Source organism: Heliangelus exortis, chromosome 3 (assembly GCF_036169615.1).
Source record: "Heliangelus exortis chromosome 3, bHelExo1.hap1, whole genome shotgun sequence".
Classification (NCBI taxonomy): Eukaryota; Metazoa; Chordata; class Aves; order Apodiformes; family Trochilidae; genus Heliangelus; species Heliangelus exortis.
In genome coordinates, this window is record NC_092424.1 from 86,502,923 (window position 1) to 86,521,918 (window position 18,996).

The window sequence follows — 18,996 nt, forward strand, 5'->3', positions numbered from 1 at the left end:
AGAGCCCTCCCCAATAATTATATGGGATTCTGATCACTCAACGCGTATTTACGCTGCAAGTGGAAGTGTCACAGCTTTGTGAGAAAAACAAGTTGGGTGCTATGCACTCATTAATATGGCATATGGCTGCATGGGTTTTACACCATTAGATATCACTTGGTTTCTTTTCTAGTTGAAGTGTCCTGGTTTCTCATCGGCCATTGACATCCTTGTACAGTTTCTTTGTTGAGGCAGAGTTCCTTCATTTTTGGTTAGTTTGGTTACTGTAAAGTGAATACACTTTGCATGCTTTTGCCAGTAAACTGTTGAATTGCAAGACAAAATTAAAAGTAAGACTTTTATTCTGTGTACTTTATAGCCATATGTAGGCAATCCATGTCTTACACCTGTCCATAGTCTTTCATAAGTGGTAGGAGTTAGAATATGCTTTTCTTTTCCAAGATGAGATATCCACTGAAAAAAATTCCTTTTATTTTGAAGTTTGAGAAAGCATTACACATACTGCTGCAAAAATATGCTGTCATTATAAAAGTAACAAGGCTTTGTCAGAGCCCTTAGTTTACTTTTGTGGGTTGCTTAAGGGGTATAGTGATCTGGGAATCATTCTGCCATCCAGTAAAACATATGCTATTGTAGATCTTTCAAATAAAATAAAATATAGGCCAAAGGCTGCTTCATCTTCTGCTGTTGTTTGGTAAAATAAAGGCATGTTTCTCTGAGGACATTTTGAAGCATGGAATCTTTGTCCTGCTCTTGATCTTGAGATGATAGGAATCCTTGTTTTTTTCTCAATTTAAAATACTGATCCCTGTGACTGATACTATTTGTAGGTGCCAGTTAACATCCAGAACGGTGTTTAGGAGTGGTGTGGCCAACTCTGTTCCAATAATTACAGCATCTGCAACCAACCACCCTTTAGTAGTTTACTCTGTTTGTCAAAGTGCATTTTTGTTGCAGGAAGGCCATAGTTAGTAGTAAGAAAATCCAAGCATCTTTAAAAACAGTTTAGAGGCAAGTTTGGTTTTTTGGTTTTTGGTTTTTTTTTTACTGTAATGTAAAATTTACTTGGCCCATAGAAATGCTTTTCATTCTGTGAAATAAGATTCTGCTTGTCTTAAGTCACACAAGCCAAGTGAAGCACCCAGGAATGACAGTAAATAGTAAAACAGGTGTATCAGTATGTCTCAGTAGTACAATGAGAATATCTGCAAATCAATAAAAGCCTAAAAAGAAAGCATTTAATGTCACCAACCATTGAAGTGCTGCAGCATGTGAGTTACCAGAGATGTGCATTAGCCATTGTTCCATATAAATGTTCCTATCTACATTACAGGATTTAAACTCAGTAGGGGCACCATGTTAGATGCAGGCCCAGAAATAATGCCTATAAAGAATTCAGGTTTTGCATTAATTACACGTTCCCAGATAAAATCTTAAATCTTTTGGAACTTGATGTATAATTTAAGTTTGAGCACACCAAACCCTTTCCTGAAGTTCAAGTTGCAAGTTGGACTGCAAGCAGTAGCTGGTTTTTGCAACACAGCATTTGAATGATTGGCAGCAGAGCATATTAAACATTAAGTGTTGTTGGCTGCCTGAAGTCATGTCTTTCCTTTCCTGCTTTTAGGGTTTGAAATGTGTAATGCTTATGCATTCTAGCACAGTAAACCTGCATGTTTTCCTTGGGAAGTAGTTTGGAGTGTATTTTAAGTAACATTAAGTTCTGCTTGAAACTGGGCGTGTAAATTTCATCTTGTCTGTACATGGTATTTCAAGGGAGTGGGAAAATAGGCTCCCTCTGAATTGTACCATCTAGTGTGTTCGACCTCTGCTCTGTATTTCTGCCTAGTTTTATTTAGAGGATATAATCTGTTTCATTTTTTAGTGGATTAATGAAGAGGTAAAACAAATGTGTATGTGTAGTATTGACTCCCAAAGAATGCCCATGTTTTTAAATTGTTATTCAAAATGGTTTCTAACTCTTCCCTTAGGAACTGTTTCCCTCTATCTACTTTTGTGAAAGCTCGTTGTATCTTGAAATGCAGTAAAGACCTCTGTATTATCCTTAAATTCTCATAATTTGAGTTTTTATTGCATGAAATTACTTCTTAGGCTTTAAGATTTGTTTATCCTTCATCTTAAACGAGCTAATTTGCTTCTTGGAAAAATTGCCTGTGTTTGAAAATATTAGTGCACTGAGCCTAAGGATTTTGTGATTCGCCGGAGTGAAAAACTTCAGTCATCCTTTGCTTAAAAAAAATATCTCTTTAATTTTGGCTGCGTGGCTTTGTTCCATAGCTGATATTATGTAATATTATTAAAGTGGTGGCAGTTATGTATTGGATGCTTGGTAGCTTTCCACATATGCTTTTGTTCTAAATGATCAAGATATGTAAGTAATATTAACAGTGATCATTCTGGAAATCAAGTAATTATCTTTATTCAGGTTATTCATTATAATATATTATAAATTATATCATTTGCCTGAATGAGGTAATTAAAAATGTCATGTCATCTTATTTGGTAATATCTTCATTCAATAGGGGTAACTAAAATTTAGTTATCTGAACTTGGGACACATCCTGTAGACATGTTCTCTCAAGGTCAAACTGTTCTAAAATATTTGCCATCATCTATTTAATCCAATTACTGTAGAGAGCCATCTGAAAGTCTTTTAGCTGTTTTTTTAATTTGAGTAACCAGCTGGAGAGCTGCAGATGGTGTTGATAATGCTATCTGCAATTATGAAGCTTCTTCACTTCCAGTATTTTTTACTTTGTCAGAAACTTCACCTTTTCTATGGGCATGCTAGCAAATAAAAGAAGTGGTCTGCTACTTCATGACTTTTTTCTAATTAGGGCAGGATAAGTATTTGCCTAGCAGGGTAACTACTATTGACTGGTGTTAAAGAGGTGAAGGAGGGGAAGAGGGTGATGACAGAACCAAAACAGTTTTCTCTGCATAACTGAGATGTAGGCTGGAAAAAAAGGAAGGATTAGTTCAGCCAGATCCCTTCCCTCTGCTTTCACTCTGTGCAAGTGGAGAAGCATACTTTCTCTAATTAAGTTATGCACTTTGATTACCTACAGACTGTGCCTTGTTGTGTGTTGTATTATTATTTGTGTCCAGTAGTTGTGAATGAAATCCCAGCTTAACCTTTTTTTTTTTGTCTGCTGATACTGTGCGATAGATACCAGAAATCATTCTGCTGCATAAAGTAGTATTTAACTTGGTATTTTTGATTGTTCTGTTAGTTGTATCAATTATAAGTCATTGGAAAAGTGTTGAAGGAACAGTTATTTCTCTGTTTAGGTACAGTCATAGTAGACACTGTAGGAATTTGATCTGGGGGGTAAGAGGAGGATCATCTTGACAAGTATGTGGTATTATTAAAGCAGAAGTTATGTAATGTGGAAGTTGAGTCTTTAAAATATTTACCTTCAGAAACTGATGATTGTCATCTTGCTAATTTGTGACATGGCTGCTAAAAGTTAAACTATGTAAGCAGCAGCATATCACTCACAGCTTTAGGAGGTGGGAAGTCTGTACTTTACCTACACCTCTGGGGTACTTCCAGATCTGGGGTCAGAACTGAGGGCAGAACAGACAAATTCTGGGTTCAAATTGCTTAGATACCAATTTTTGCTCTGAAATGAGCGTTAGGTAGAGTCTGAAGCACAGTAAATGAGAAAAATAGGAGATGACATTGTACCTTGGCATGGACTCTTTCAGGAGGGATCAATCATCTGGCTTGCATGTCCTGTGGGCTGCTCTCTGATGTGAGCTCTGGAATGTTACAGGCTCAGAGCCCCATACCAGCCTTTGTGCTACCTGTGTGCAATCTTAAAGCAGGCCCAGTTGTTGTGGGTGGTTTTGCCTACATGACTCAATATTGTAGTTGACTGATTTATACAAAATATGTGAAATCCTTGTAGCAATTTTTTTTTTTTCCTTCAGAGTACTCTAATGAGTTTTTAGTACAGAATCTGCTTTCTATCTCCTTAGGGCTACAGTTTATCTAAAATGGGAGGTGAATAATTCCAATCTGTGTCAGAATAAATGACACATCTGCAGGAGAAAGTATACCAAATACCAACTGAGTAACATGTGTAACTTTCACCTTAGTGTTACCTGTTTTCACATTCACTCACATGTGATAATTATCCCACTTTGTATACCTGTTTGGCAGAGGAGAGTAAAATTGATTTAATGGAGTGTAATTATTCTTTGGAGCTGATTATTCCCCAAAAGTGTTAATTTTCTTGTTCTGCATTAGTAAGTGCTGTTTGCTTTCTTTCTAGATCAGTGTATTGTTACTCGAACATACCTCTTTCTTCATAAATTTTGGTTCTTCAGTGCTGCCTATTACTTTGGAAACTGGGCTTTCATTGCAGTAAGTACTTTAATTATAGATATCACTGCATCAGGTTGGATCATTTGTAATAGTTGTCACTGAATCATTTGCATCTCCACACTGCTATTCAGTTTAACACATTGTCATTTTATAGCCTTTAACTGAATAACTAACTTTTACTCTCTTACTACTTACTTTAAATTTGCAGGTGTTTCTAATTGGATTAATTGTTTCGTGCTGCAAAGGCAAGAAATCAGTCATTGAAGGTGAAGTGGATGAAGATGATTCAGACATGAGTGATGATGAACTGCCTGTTTATTACCATTGATAGCCTTTTACCTTCAAGAAAAATGTAATTTAAGCTTATGTTGAAAGTCATACCCATGTGGAATTGGTATCCAAATAAGCATCTTTGCACCTGTAAAAATAGGGGAAATAAGTGTACTCACTTAGAGGGATAATAAACTTAATATCTCTTGGAGTATTCTTGTTATAGCAGAACAAATATTGAAGCTGGGTTTAAATAATATATAGAAAAGTTTTATGATTAAATGTATATATAACTTCCTGATGTATAATTGGAACTATTGTAACTATCTCATAACTTGTGGTACTTTTCTGTTAAGTTTTCTTAAATAATTTTGCACCTAACTTTTTTATTCAAGATCATAAATAAAAATAGATACAATTCTGCAAAACATCTGGTGTAAACATTGCTGGAAAGATCTGGATGAGGTTTACAGTTCCAGGAGGATAAAACTTAAGTTTTGAGTTAGTTTTACTAGCATTTCTGGGATTCCCACATAAAGCTATAGCAAGCAAGAGACTTCCCTTAAAATCTGCCAAAACTAGAAGAGTAACTAATTTCATACTGTTATTGCCATGGAGTTACTATGGTGATCCTCAGGTAACTATGAGGTGGCTTTTGGTCTATCTAAGGAAATCACTGGCGAAAATGACATTACTCAGTGTTGTTGCAGTGTTTTAGTACAGTTCAGTTACCATACGTCTGTGTGGCTGACTTAGTATTAACAGGTGGAATAATTAAGATGTGATTAAATTTTTATGTATTTTTCTCTATAGAGCATATTGTCGTTTGACGTTTTCTTTCAATATATAATGTAAATGTTGTCAAACTTGTTTACAAACCAATATGTTTATATAAACATAGTTCATAAATATTTTTGTCATTCATGTTTTCTTTGTAATGTTATTTTAGCTACATAGTTACTGAGCTGTATTTTTGTGGCTGAAAAATATCTTCAGATATCCATTTTACACTTGCAAAGAAAAATGTTTACAAGTTTTTAAACTTCTCATGCTATCTGAGAGAAATTGTAGTCTGTGCAAGCACATGGAGATATAACAAGTAATCTTTTTATAAGACTAACTGTTAAATAATTATTGAAATGTAGAGGAATTATTAATATAATCTGCTTTGATGTTTCCAAACTCTTAAAACTGTTAAGTTCCTGTTTAGTTATTTCAAAAACAGTCTGCCTCACAGTATTTCAGAACAGCAGCCTCCCAGGAACTTCTGAATTATAAGATGGTTTCAGTCTTTGAAGAAGTCTCAGGTGAGTAGGTGAGTTGCTTAATGTATGAATACAGAGAACTGATGTTTGGACTCTTACAGGAAGATGCAAAATTGGTGTATTTTAACAAGCCTTCTGTGCCACCTGTTCCAATAATACACATCTGTATGTGGCAACCTGAAAGTCTGATAATGAAGCTTGATCATAAGCTGCAAATAAGCAGTTAAGTCTGCTCATGTAATAACACTAGATCATTTTGCTAACAATGAGGCATTTGAAAGGACAGAAATGTATTTGAACAGTGATAGGAGGTATTGAAACTTGACCAGGCTGTCTGAGCTGAATGAACTAGCTGAATGTTATTTAAACATGACCGTGGGGAAAGGCGTGCAAGGGATTAATTATAAGAAGTCCAAATAACTCAAACAGAAGGTGGAACCTGTTGTTGATTGTCTGGAAGCTGCATCCAGAGGGTATCAGGAAGATGGAGTAAACTTCATTGTGGATGCCCTGCTGAAAAACTTCTATGAACTAATCCAAATAAAATTAACTGCTCAGATACATTGTCCTCTTTTGTGTTTTTTCATTTCACCTTCAGCTTTTACCAATGATAAATATCACTTTCTTCTTTGACTGTATCATGTATGGATTTGTTTAATTTTTCTGGGTATAAGATTGGGGTGTGATACTCAGTTTTGCAGAGTTGCATCCATTCTATCCTGGCTTCTTAGTGGGGGGTTGTTGCTTGTCTAGGGAAGAAAAGCAGGAGGGTGTTGATTTCATACTGTGGCTTGCATGTTGCAACCTGAGGGTTCACTGGCCAGGTGCTTGGCCAGTTGCTGTATTTTGGACTTGATGATCTCAGAGGTCTTTCCAACTTTATACTGTAAATCTCCCCTGTTTCCAGGCTTGTCTCTTTAATTGGAAATTCAGTATTGCTTTTTTAACCCAGATGTTAACCAGATTTACAACTAGCCCATTGCTAGATGCAGCTAGCAAAAAGCAAGCTTCTGCATGAGAGTTCACTTTGTTTCAGGTATTTGTTTCCATCCTTTTTAATACAATTAGTACATAACTGTAAGCTTTTATAATCAGTTTTCTTCACTGGTCACATCATCACTAAAGTTTGTCAGGAGTTCAATGAAGCATTTGACTGACCAGCTTTTAAAAGACTTTGCATGCAATAATGCAATTGTAATGAAAATACTCTCAAGAATTCAGTTCACATTTCATATGATAGAAACTTGGCATTTTTAACTGTACTGTCTTTAAAATGAACTAGAGATGAAGTTTGTGATGGACTCACCAGCTGGATTTTTGCATCCAGTATCAGCCAATGAAAAAACCTAACAGTGAAATTTGAGATAGCCCTTGCTCAAAATACTTGACTTTGATCCATACTTATGGGAAGTTTAAGAAACAGAACTTCCAATGTATTCTTTCCTGATTGTCTCTTGTGCTGTCTTTAATAAAATAATTTCAAGTAAAACAATTAATTACTTTCCTTTTGTAAAGTTATCCCTGCTGTGGCAGCACTTGTATGATGGGTATACTTTAGTCATTTAGCTTTTCACCATGAAATTAGAGCCCAGAGTTATCTGCAGCTTTCGGAGTGAATTGAACTTTCCTGTCATGTTGTTACACAGTATTCTACCTTGTAAATAACTGTCTAACCCTTTCAACTGACTCTTCAGAGATTTAATTTTTTTGCTGGCCTAAAGTCACTTTGAAAGGCATCAGAATTGTTTCACTGCTTTGATTGTACAAATGATATTCCAAATCCATCTCTCTAGTGTGAGCTTTCAAAACTACTGAATAGGTGACGTGGTATTGTCAGTCCTGGCTTAAGTTACATATTTTGTTGTTGTAGTTTCATAGTCAGATTCTACCATGTTGGAGGCTCATGATCATTTAGGAACTAATGAGCCTTTATTCTTGCTAACACAAGTACAAAGCATGGTCACCAGAAATAGTTTATTAACATTCAGCAGAAACACTCATCTCCTCATGTGGCTGTTTGTCCTACAGTGCTTGGTGGTTTATCTACAATTACAAATCAGAAATACAATAAAGCCTGTAATAATATGTTTAAGTTTTGAGCTGAAAACTGGCATTTTACAGTAGATTTCCTGCTGATTGTCAGAAATGAGCAAAAAAGCTTTCCTAGTAAAGAAACATCTGCTACTTTTCTGTATTTTCTTCTTTAACTCCAGGAAAAGATTACAAGGTGGACTAGAGATTCTGCACTGAACACAGTACTCTAAGGTAGAGTGTACCTGTACCAGGGTCATGCCACACAGAATGGTAACTTTGTGCTCAGATAAGGTTGACTAAAACCTAATAGACAGTTTCAATGTTTGTGTTATGGCTGAACAATCAGTGCAGATTTAAGTCTTCAGATTGTCTTACACTGCTTAGAAATTGTATTTCTTGGGCTCACAATTGTTTTTTTACTTGATGTTGTCAATGTACGTTGCTGAGTTGGACAGTGGCCTACTACACCATTTTGAAGAACACTACCCTCTTATAGAAACTGTCATGTGGTTTATTATAAAATACTGATAATTGGTGGTGCTCATAGCAGAGCTACAGTTGTAGGTTTCAAGAACATTATTTAAGTGTGGAAGATAACTTGTATTCATGTATGTAAGTAGATATTTGACCCATAATGACAGTGCTGAATTCTGGATACAAATAGGGAAAAAAATCAGTGCATTGTGAGATTAAACAAAAGAAAAATTCATCCTTTCAAATGATTTGTGTTTCTTTTAGAAATATGCAAATTGTAACAACTTTTAGGCTCTTAGGTTGAAGATTATAGTTCATATTGATAATCTGTTTTACAATTGTGTAGATATGTTCTCTTGCAATCTTTTGCAAACTCATCTTTCTTGAAGATTTAGGAAAAAAACAAAACTGAGAATCACTATTTTCCTTCAGACATCTATTTTGATTATACTACTCAAATGAAATAAATCTTGTTTTGATTTGTGTTAAGATGTAATTTTCTCTTAAGTCTAAATTGTAAAAGAGAGTGTTTCTATATTAAGACACTTGGCAAGTTTGGCTAATTTAATGAATAAGAATAAGAAATTCTAGTTTTCTTAACCAGCTTTAGTGAGATATGGTTGTCAGAGAAATTATCTGGAAGTCAGACTAATTTTAACATCCTTCTATTTAGAGAATCGTATGAGTGATAGCACTTCAAAGTTCTTTGAAATGAACAGGCATTTTAAGCACATTTAACAAAAGCATATTTATAGCTTTCTTACAGATTCATCTCTAGGAAAAAAATGATATATTTGGGGGTCAGACAGTAGAACTTTGGTTTCTGGAAAGCTGATCTTAAAGGTAAGCCACACACATCTGGTACGTTTTCTGATCCTCCTGCGTTCACCATCTAGAAGGACATGTGTGGCCTTCCCTTATAATAGCTGATTAATGCTAAGTCTTAATCTTCCTATGAACAAGACTTTCCCCAGAGAAAATATGCAGGTTGCCTGTAAAATATACACTAATTTTTTTTTAGCAATTTGGATGATAGATCTTAAAATCTTTAAGAAAATCCGAATATCTTATGTGAAGGTACAAACTGCAGCAACATTCAAAGCAAATGCAAAAGCTGAACATTTGCATAGCTCCTCCTGAAATTCAAGTCTGGATATGGGGCTTTTCACTGGAATGTACTGAATTTCTTGTGAGGGAGTAAAATACACAGTGATTAAATAGCACCTCTATTTCTGATAAGCTGCTTAAAGATAAATCAAGAGGTTACTGAGAACTTTATAGTTTGAGAATTCTCTCATGTGTAGTAAGCATAACCCTTCAACTGAGAGTACTTCAGTGTCAGCAAGAAGAACTTCTGTCAATGTGAATGTCTGTTTTTCTCCTTCCCAAAAGTTGCAGTTTATGAATTTATTTCTGTATCAAGCACTTGAAGGAATGTCCTGGCACTGAAATGTTTACATCTGACAATGTATAAATTCATATCTTCAGTGAGATTCCATAGAATTAGGCACAGTTTGCACTGTGGAGCTCAGCACTACCTGAACTTTAGACAGTCTGGTATCTGCAAGTTAAATGCTGCTTCACTCTAGGCTAATTCTCATTGTGGGTAGAGTTAATGCTGCAGGATGGTGTATACAAAACTAGAACACTAAGAAAGGAGCTTGCTGGTTACAGATGCACAGGATCAAAACCTGGTGTTTAAGTTCTTAAGTTCTGATGTGTAAAGAGACACTCATTGCTGACAAGGAATTGGATTTCTGCTGATGATTAAACATCAAGAGCTGAAGCACCTATCTGAGAATGTGGCCTTGCATCTTCTGTGGGCTAAAGATGAACTTCCTTTAGTGAACCCTGGGTGTAGGCTGAACCTATATTTTTAGGCCTGGCATTTAGAACCTCTGCATTCATAGGAAAGGTTGGTTAAAAGATGTGGGCAGAGCTTAGTTTGAGCAAGTTTGAAATCCTTAGCCATCTAATCTAGTTTGAAATCTAAGCCATCTAATGCCAGGTATTTTTTTTTTAACTTCTACTGCATGATTGGAGCTACTGGGCTTCATATATATCTATAATTAAGGTCCATGCATGTTCAGAGATGCCCTGTGACAAGCAGCTGTGACTAGCATCTGACTTGTATTGTTTGAAACACAGCTGGGAATACCCACTCAATGCAGAGAGCCAGCTGGCTGCAATACCTGGACAGTTACTGGTAGATTTGGCAACACTCTCCACATTTCAAATGAATAAACTTGTGTTTTCACACCTGGAAAAGGATTCTCGTCACTATGCTTTGAGGGAGCACTCAATATCCCTGCTGTTGAACTTTTTATGTATTACAAGCTTCTAAACATCTGTTGACATCAAAGAGAGAAAAACAGAAGAACCAATTTCTGTAGCCAATTGCTCTTTAGTGTGTCCTCAAGCCAAGAGTGGTGGTGGTGTTCTGACTAGAGTGGTGCACCTGCCTGGCAGCAAATTCTAATTTTTGTGGTCTTGGAACTATTCCAGGAGTAGCTAGATCTGTCCTATAGGCTTTAGAGAGTTTCATTGTAATGTAAATGAGCAAAAGAGCACTCATTCATCCCTCATTCTCCCCTGTTGTCCTACTGAGCAACAGATTAATCATGCTGTGGAACCAGCTCTACTGATGTGATGTGTGAAGAATCAGCACTGATGTGCAAGACTTGCTGAGCAGACAAATGGTGCCATCCCTAAGTGGTAACAGTGGCAATCCACATCTCACCAATGGGAGATGCTGCCTATTTTCAACATTAAGCAAATCTTGCATTTGAGGAAGCTTTTAAGCTCAGCAGCCTGATAGCTGGCATTCTCCAGTGAAGCAAGGAGATGTTTTAATTCTGTTTAACTGTTTCCTCAGATTTCCGGTGCAACTGCAGAAGTCATGTGAGGATGGTCCTGTCTCATCCCCTTAGCTACATGTGAACAGTCTTTGTTTTGACAGGCTTGCTGGATTTGTCTTCACACTTCCCAGTAAGGCTCCTCGGTCCCCTGCCAAAGACACAGTGACAAGTACGTCATTCAGACTTGGCAAATCTGCTATTGGGCTGGATGAGTTATGTGGAAAAGGGCTGCTCTTCATGGATGATTTTTCTGTTTTAAGGAGTATACTCTAAATAGAAAGGCAAGTGCCTGAACAAATCTTGGTAGCAGCACCTCTGAGTTGTCTGATAAAATGGGGATGCTTTGAACTGAGGAGCTCATCTCAAAAATGCTAGTCCATCACTCCTTATAGTGTTACTTCAATTCTTACTCCCATATCACTCCTTTTAGTGTTACTTTTAATCTTACTCCATCTGTTCCTAAAGAGCCTTACATAGATTTACCTATTAATCTTAAATTAAACATAGGAGTCAACTCAATGTTCTTCAATGACAATATCTTAAGCTTTGATTTTACCTTTGATTTTCAACTTATTTTTAAAAATGCATCAAGATTGTCAACCAGTCCTGTGGGAAAATTATTGCCAAATGCTTTAAGGAATCCATCCATTTTGTTACAGTAATGTCGAAAAATTTATCCTTAGGTGGTGTGGGACTTGCATTTCAGTCATTTGATTCTTTAGCTGAATTCTAAGACACAATCCTGTCATGGATAAAGGAACCTGCAGGCTTTTGCTGTACCTAGTGCCTCATTGTTATCTGACACAGGTGTATTGTTTGGATTCTTCCCAAGAATTCCTAAGACTGATTTTTTTGCAAATTCTCAGCTTTTTAGTCGCAAAGTTTGTGCTGCTGGTTGGTAGATGTACTTTTCCCCCTTACATTTTATCATAGCTCATACAGCATCATTATTTTCTGAAATATGTCAGTACTCCCAAATCTGCAATGCCCCTGTGTGAGCAATTGCAGTTATAGAACTTTACATGTTAGACTTGACTATTAAATTGCATGCTGGATGGGAGCTATTTTCCATAGTGTGATGGATTCAGTTAGCTCCTCTTCCTGCTCTTCTGAAGAGGATCCTGCCCTGTAGTTACCTACAGTGGCTATCAGCAATATGGAAAAAAACCCAAAACCCCAACCCTAACCTGTCTTATGGGCTGCAGAGCACCTCTAACATTGCCCAGCCCCAGCAAGCCATCCCCATTTTTTAAAGATCTCTAAAGCCTTTTTAGTTGTTTGGTTGCTGTTTTGTTAGTCTCAAGAGCTAATATTGAGTAAGATTGTGTGCATCTTACATGTTCATATGATTAGTTCTTAGTTAGAAAAAATACTGTTCTACACCAATGATACAAGTTTGATTTTAACCAGTTCCTAAGGTGGAAACTGTTTCACCACAGTGGTAAAATAACTAAAATGGTTCATCTTGTCCCAGAGACAGGAGCGTTAAATGTAATCAGTATAATGTAGACATGCCTGTAAACTTTATATGCTACATCAAACTATAGTCTGGGTTAGCAGAAGGGAAAGTTATTGAAACCAGGGAGTTGTTCTCACTCCTGGACCAGTTTGGTTTTGTTTGTTTGTTTATTGTGTTGTTGTTTTTTTTTTTTTCTGTAGCCGGAGAAGTACTAAAATCTGTATCTCTGCAAGTGAAACAGTGTCCATCTGAATTAAGAATGATCATATTGTCCACTAGGTAAGGAAGGATGAGGATGAAACAGTCATGGTGAACTGCTTTATCAGCTTGTTACCAAAATGGACAATTTTGCTTACTTTTCCTGCCTCCCCTCTACTTGTTCCTGCTGCATCTACACTTGCCTTATCTGCTTGTGCAGTGATTCAGTTTGCCACTGAATATCAGAAGTAAACAGACTAGGAAATGCTAAGGATGGAGAAGGCCTTGCATGAGTGGGGTGGAGGGAATGAACTGTGGAAGGATCATGCCTGCCCTTTTCAGGACAGCCAGCAAGTTGCTTTATAAGGTTGATATGAAGTATTTGGAAGAAAGATTGTCCATCCTTGGAAGATTCCAAAAGGATATCTGTAAGAACTATCTTGCTGTACCATGTGAGGAAGGAGGTATCTGTCAGGGCTGCAGACTCTGATATGAGGGTGGCTGAGATGTTCTCTTAGCTTCTCAGAAGTATAGTTGTCTAGCTAAGGGAAACCTTTCTGATCAGTCACAGGTCACTGTGGAGCTGTATGCTAGGGAAGTGTGGTCACCAAGAGCTCCTTTTTTCATCTCTCCCCTTTTTCAGCCTCTGGCTTGTATCATGCCCTAATCTTATTTAACCTTGATTTCTGAACTGACAATATGTAGTGTCTTTAAAAAAAAAAAAAATTGGGTGTTTTGCTGTACTGTGACTTAAAAGGTATTCTAAATGGCAAGTAGGTAATGTATATTTTTCACACCATGGTGAAGAACATCTTTGGTGTGCCTTAGCAATGTTGCCTTGCAGGGAGCTGGTTGTATCCAAAGGACTTCCATGGACCATGGACCAGCTATTGCCTGCAAGGAGAGATGCCAAGCTTTTTTTTTTTTTTTACAGCTTTGTTATCAAACAGACAACCTCAAAAGAGTTCTTTCATGGACAGTGCTGAGGCATTGCAGTGTGCACTTGCTCCCTGAGGGTCCATGAGGAGCTGATGAGATGGAGATAGAGGTGAGGTCATCACCTGCCTCCATTTGCACTGCTTGAGCAGGTGAGCTTACAGCTGCTTATGGAATAAGCTGGGCTGAATTTCATGCTCCAAGGAGGAATCTCTCTTGTCTCCCAGAATCATCTGGGAAACCAAGGTGAAAGGGAAGGTCTTTATTTACAGTAGAAGGTAGTCCTATACACATCAGTAAGAAAACAGGGAAGGACTCCTCCATGACTCAGGATGAGTCTTAAGATGCTTAACAGTCAGAAGGTTTACTGTATTTATATAGTGCTTGTCTTCACTGGAAGGGTCACATAGCTGAAAGATTTATTCCAGTGATGAAAAAATAAAAAGTAGCTTTGGGTAAGGATGGAACAGATTAAAAGGGTACTTCTGTAAGATATTTTAAGATGGGTTTAGCCTGTTGAACTTTATCCTAAGATAAAACACTCCCCCTGCTTCTGCTTCCCCACCCCCCACTCTCCCCTCCAAAAAAAAATATGCTGCTAAGATGTCAGTGCCTTTCAGTTATTTTGGGGAGTTCAGTGATGATGTGTCAAAACACTGGGGGAAAAAAAAAAAGCAAATCTAGTGTTTCTTTCAAATGCAGAGCTGAAAGTAATAGTCAGAGACGTCTAGCCCAGTCTGTTTCTAAGAACTGACTAGTTGAATAATTTGTGAGCACCTGAAAGCTTTCCAGCTGATAAGTAATAATTTATAGAGATTACCAAAATCAATTTTTTACCTTGAGAAATATATAGGTATTGTGGGCAGAGAAGAAAGTTCTGGCTTTAGAAATCCTTTTGACAGTGCTGACCATGTGTTGCTAAGTGATCTCAGGAAACCTACTAGTGGGTAAAATCAACAGTGATTGGAGAACTGCATTCAGAAAATATTAACTGATCATTAATAGACTAGGAAAAATGTGTCAATTTGGGTGTGGAGCATATTTTATAGCTTGATGATATTTCCATATTGATTTAGAGTAGTTATAGGTGTTCCAGAGGCTGAATTCACACTAAAGAAAGAAATGGCCCATCTAAAGTTGGGTCCCATAGTGGTTTGTACAAGTACCTCATGGTTCCTTCAAATATTGTCAAGGATAAAGCAAATAAAAAAATTGCAACTTTGACAACTGAATATCTCTTTGAGGAAACTCTAAGGCTGAATATGCACTGCTGGTGACTGCTGAAGATAAGTTAGGACAAAAAAAAAAGGTAACTATAAAATTAAATCAACTTTGTTGACATAAAATCACCAATGGAAGCAGGCTTATCTAGGAAGGAATTTCTGAAAGTTAAGCAAAGAAAGAAAATCAGAATGTGATAAATTGCTGTACCTAAATAATATACCTTCCATCTCCTTCCCCACCCTCTTTTAAAGAGCATTTGTGTTCCTTGTTTTCACCCTGGGCACTGATAATGAGCTATTCAGTTAAGAACAGCAAGAAAATTTTGTCTGTAGAAGAAATGTTAAAAGTAGAAAAAAGTTGCAGAAGAAAATGCAACTTGTTTGACTTATTCTTGACAGGTTAAACATTTGTCTAACTGTCTGTGCATCACTTGCAAAATAGACTGGAACATACAAGCAAGCTTTTTCCTGGGAACTGATTTTAAGCTACTTGGTTTTTTTGGGGGTTTTTTTGACTCCTTGTTGTAGACCTGTGAAAAGCAGTTAACCTTTTCCAGCTTTTCTGGAATTTCTCCTCTTCATGGCCTTAATCTTCATCAGTTGAAATATAGAGATAGCTAAAGCACACAAGAATAACTTTGGTGGCTCAGACATCTGTCTAGTCTATGATCCTGAAAGTACGGGGGAAGCTAAAAATAGGGCAAATGTGTAGTGATGCTTTCCAAAACATCTTGAGAATATCCAGTGCTTCACTGGGGTCTTGCCTTCTCTCTCTGTTTCCAGCCAGAATTTTTGCTTCATTTGTGTTTTAACTTTATTTGCACTGCTTCTTGTAACTATCATATATATGGAAATTCTTTGTGATTGTTAGCAAGGTGCATGTGTATCATTTTGCTCGGAAATTTCTCACTTGACTCTCCTGCACTTAGTAGTCTGAACCCGTTTTCATGTACATGCTGCTTTTTTGGTGGTTTTATGTTTTGTTGTGGTTTTGTTGTTGTGGTTTTGTTTTGTTTTTTTTTTGGGGGGGGGGTGGTGTTATTTTAAGTTGTGGGTTTTTTTGGGGGGGGGCGTCCAAATTTTGAGCTGCTGAACCCTTCCTGACCTCTTGTCCTTTATCTGTTTTCTTTTTATCTGTGCTCTTACTGTAATTCTTTAAGAACTGGAAAATCTTTCCCTCCCACTATAAGCTTATCCTTGTCTCCCAGCTATCCTAGCTAGTAAATTGGTTTTGTTAGCCTATGTGCTTAATATCTGTGCTCCTCCTTCTTTGCATAACTAAAGATGCACTAGCAATATCATTCCATAAATGCTTGTGGAATTTTTCCAATTCATGTGAATCAACTATGGGAAAATCTTGTTTTCCCTTACTTGGAAGAGGTAAATATATGTTACTCTAAGAAACTGAATAATCTGTACTCTTTTTTGAGTACTCTGTACTTTTCTACAACAGAGGGACTGGTTTTTTGCTTCCTCCACTGCACCTCCCCTGGCTTTATTGGCTTGAACTCAATGTCACTCCAATGTAGCCATATGGTAGTTGTTTTACAGCTGAGGCAGAGAAGTGTCATTATAACCTCATCTACTCTTTAGACACGAGTAGTAGTAACTGGAGAAAGAGACATGTGGCAATGTGGAATTGGTATAACAGTAGGTGAAGTTATCACTTGGAAGATTTGGTTTTTTGTTTCCTTTTAGTCTTATTTAAGCCATATCCTTGTCCTCAGATGGCCCAGTTGAGTGTTCTCTCTTTAAGGTTGGCGGCAGCCTAGCTCAGAATTTTAGCCTCTACTATCTGAAGTTGTTCTTTATTTAAATATATAGCTACTAAGGGGAGGGGTTTGCACCTGCCTCTTTTGGTGGTGCCCCTGGCCACTTATAGTGAATACCATTCTTTACCTGTACTGGGTTGACTGTGGCCAGCAGGTAAGCACCTACCCAGGGGCTCATTTCCTCCCCTCCTGCACCCAGTGATGTGATGGGGGAGAGGCTCAGAAGAGCAGAACCAAGAAAACTCATGGCTTGAGATAAAGACAGTGTAACAGTGCACCCATGCAAAGCAAAATTGAGAGTTTATTAATCTTATCAGCAGGCAGATGTTCAGCTGCTTGCTGGACAGCAGAGCTTTGTCATGTGTAACAGTTACTTGGGAAGACAAATGCCATAACCATCAATGTCCTCCCTGCCACCTCCTCTCCTTGAGTTTTTATTGTTTAATACAACATCAAATGTTATGGGATGTCTCTTTGGTCAGTTAGGGACAGCTGTCCTGGCTGTCCCCTTCAAAATTCTTGCCAACACCAACCCACTCACTGGGGAAAAACATGAGAAAACTGAGGAGGTCCTGGTGCTGTGCAAGCACTGGTTTAAACATTAGTTTAAACATTAGGGTGGTGTTAATGTTGCTTTAGTCACAAATCCAAAACACAGCATCATACTGGGTGCTGTGAAGAAAGTTAACTCCATCCCAGCCAGTATCAGTACACTAATCTATACTTAAAATTATCTTTTCTTCCTCCTTACTTACTATCTGTGTAGCTCATTGTTGCCTGTATCACACAGTCGTGCCTGTTTCTGTGCATGCCTTTTCTGGAGACTATGGTCATTTTGTAAGGCTGAAGATGTTTTTAAGTATTTAGTTACCTAAATATATTTTACTATTTATAAACAAAACTGAAGCTATAAAAGTATGAGAGAAGAACTGAGTGCCATTTCTAGTGCTTTGACTTTATTTTCTTTCTGATTTTGGGCAGCATCAAGTTCCCTGCAAGATTCACAAGTGCATCTCTGAAGTTTCTGTTCTGATCTAATTTTTACTGAACTCTATTGAAAAAGAATTCCAGTCAGATGCTTCTATAGCAGAACTCACTCTGTTTCAATCTTTATTTATGAACCAAAGCACTGAGTTGTCCTCCTCTGACTGTCTGCATTAGTGGGTACCATGATTCAGTTAAAAGTAGGTTTCTAGAGCAAAGTACATGGTCTGAAGACCCTTGTGTTGATGCTGCATGCACTTTTTGGAAGAGTTTATTTGAAATTGTTCTGATCCTACGGACTATAGTTGTAGTTTGAGGTTCATTCTAAACGTGCATCTTCTGGTTTTGCTTAATAAAAAATAAATCTGTAGACACAACTACTCTGCAGTGTGAATCAGTGATAAAAATGAGTTCATTTCTGAGAGGTCTGATACCTGCAAAGGACCTAAAGGGACCAGTGTTGGTGCAAATATATTGATTTGGCTGGCAATAGAACATATTGTACAATGCATATTGTGCAATGACTGTGTGATAAAACTTGTGTCATCAATAAAACATCCCTTGGCTGTTTCACCTGCAGGGGGAAACAGTTGGTGTTTGACCTCTTCTGAACCTTTCTGGGATCAGGTTCCAACAATCCATAGGGCTTAAAAGCATCCTTTAGCTGTTTTGTAAGCTATCTGTATCTAATGTTTTGCTGTTTGGTGTCTTAATGCCAACAGGAGGGACAAAAGGTGCTTGTCCCATCAGTGCTGATCAGTTGTGCTTTACTGCTGGCTTTAGAGAACTGCCCAGGAAGTAATATGTTGGGGAAAACCTCAGGGCCAAGGGAAGAACTGATTCCTTGTCTGCTGTATCTTATCTGAATTCATTTATTACCTTATGATGGTGGTATGTATGCTTTTTTTTGCCTCGGGTTGTACAGGGCTAAAATCTTTTAATATCTTAAAGGGGGAAGCTTCTGACATTTTTATGTGGCCACCCTGAGTTTTCAGAAAGAAACTGTATGTTGCATGTGACTTTGAAAATTTTTTATGCCTTTTTTATGCCTTCCTTGATCCTAGTCAGGAAGCAGGCAGCTATGTGTCCCATTCTTTAGTTCTAATCACTTTGTAAAGAGCTAAAATACGTAATTCAACCCCATGTAAATCTGTGCTTTATACCTGGTG

General features: G+C 37.4%; 1 protein-coding gene across 1 annotated transcript in view; it reads left to right on the forward strand.

Moving 5' to 3' along the window:
* LMBRD1 (LMBR1 domain containing 1) overlaps window positions 1-6,450 on the forward strand; it is a 71,587-nt gene extending 65,137 nt beyond the window's left edge. Inside the window, exons 15-16 of the mRNA XM_071741617.1 lie at window positions 4,302-4,393; window positions 4,563-6,450. Coding sequence (XP_071597718.1) covers window positions 4,302-4,393; window positions 4,563-4,682 — 212 coding nt within the window. The 3' untranslated portion in view covers window positions 4,683-6,450. The remainder of the gene's footprint in view (window positions 1-4,301; window positions 4,394-4,562) is intronic.
* Window positions 6,451-18,996: the final 12,546 nt, after the last annotated feature.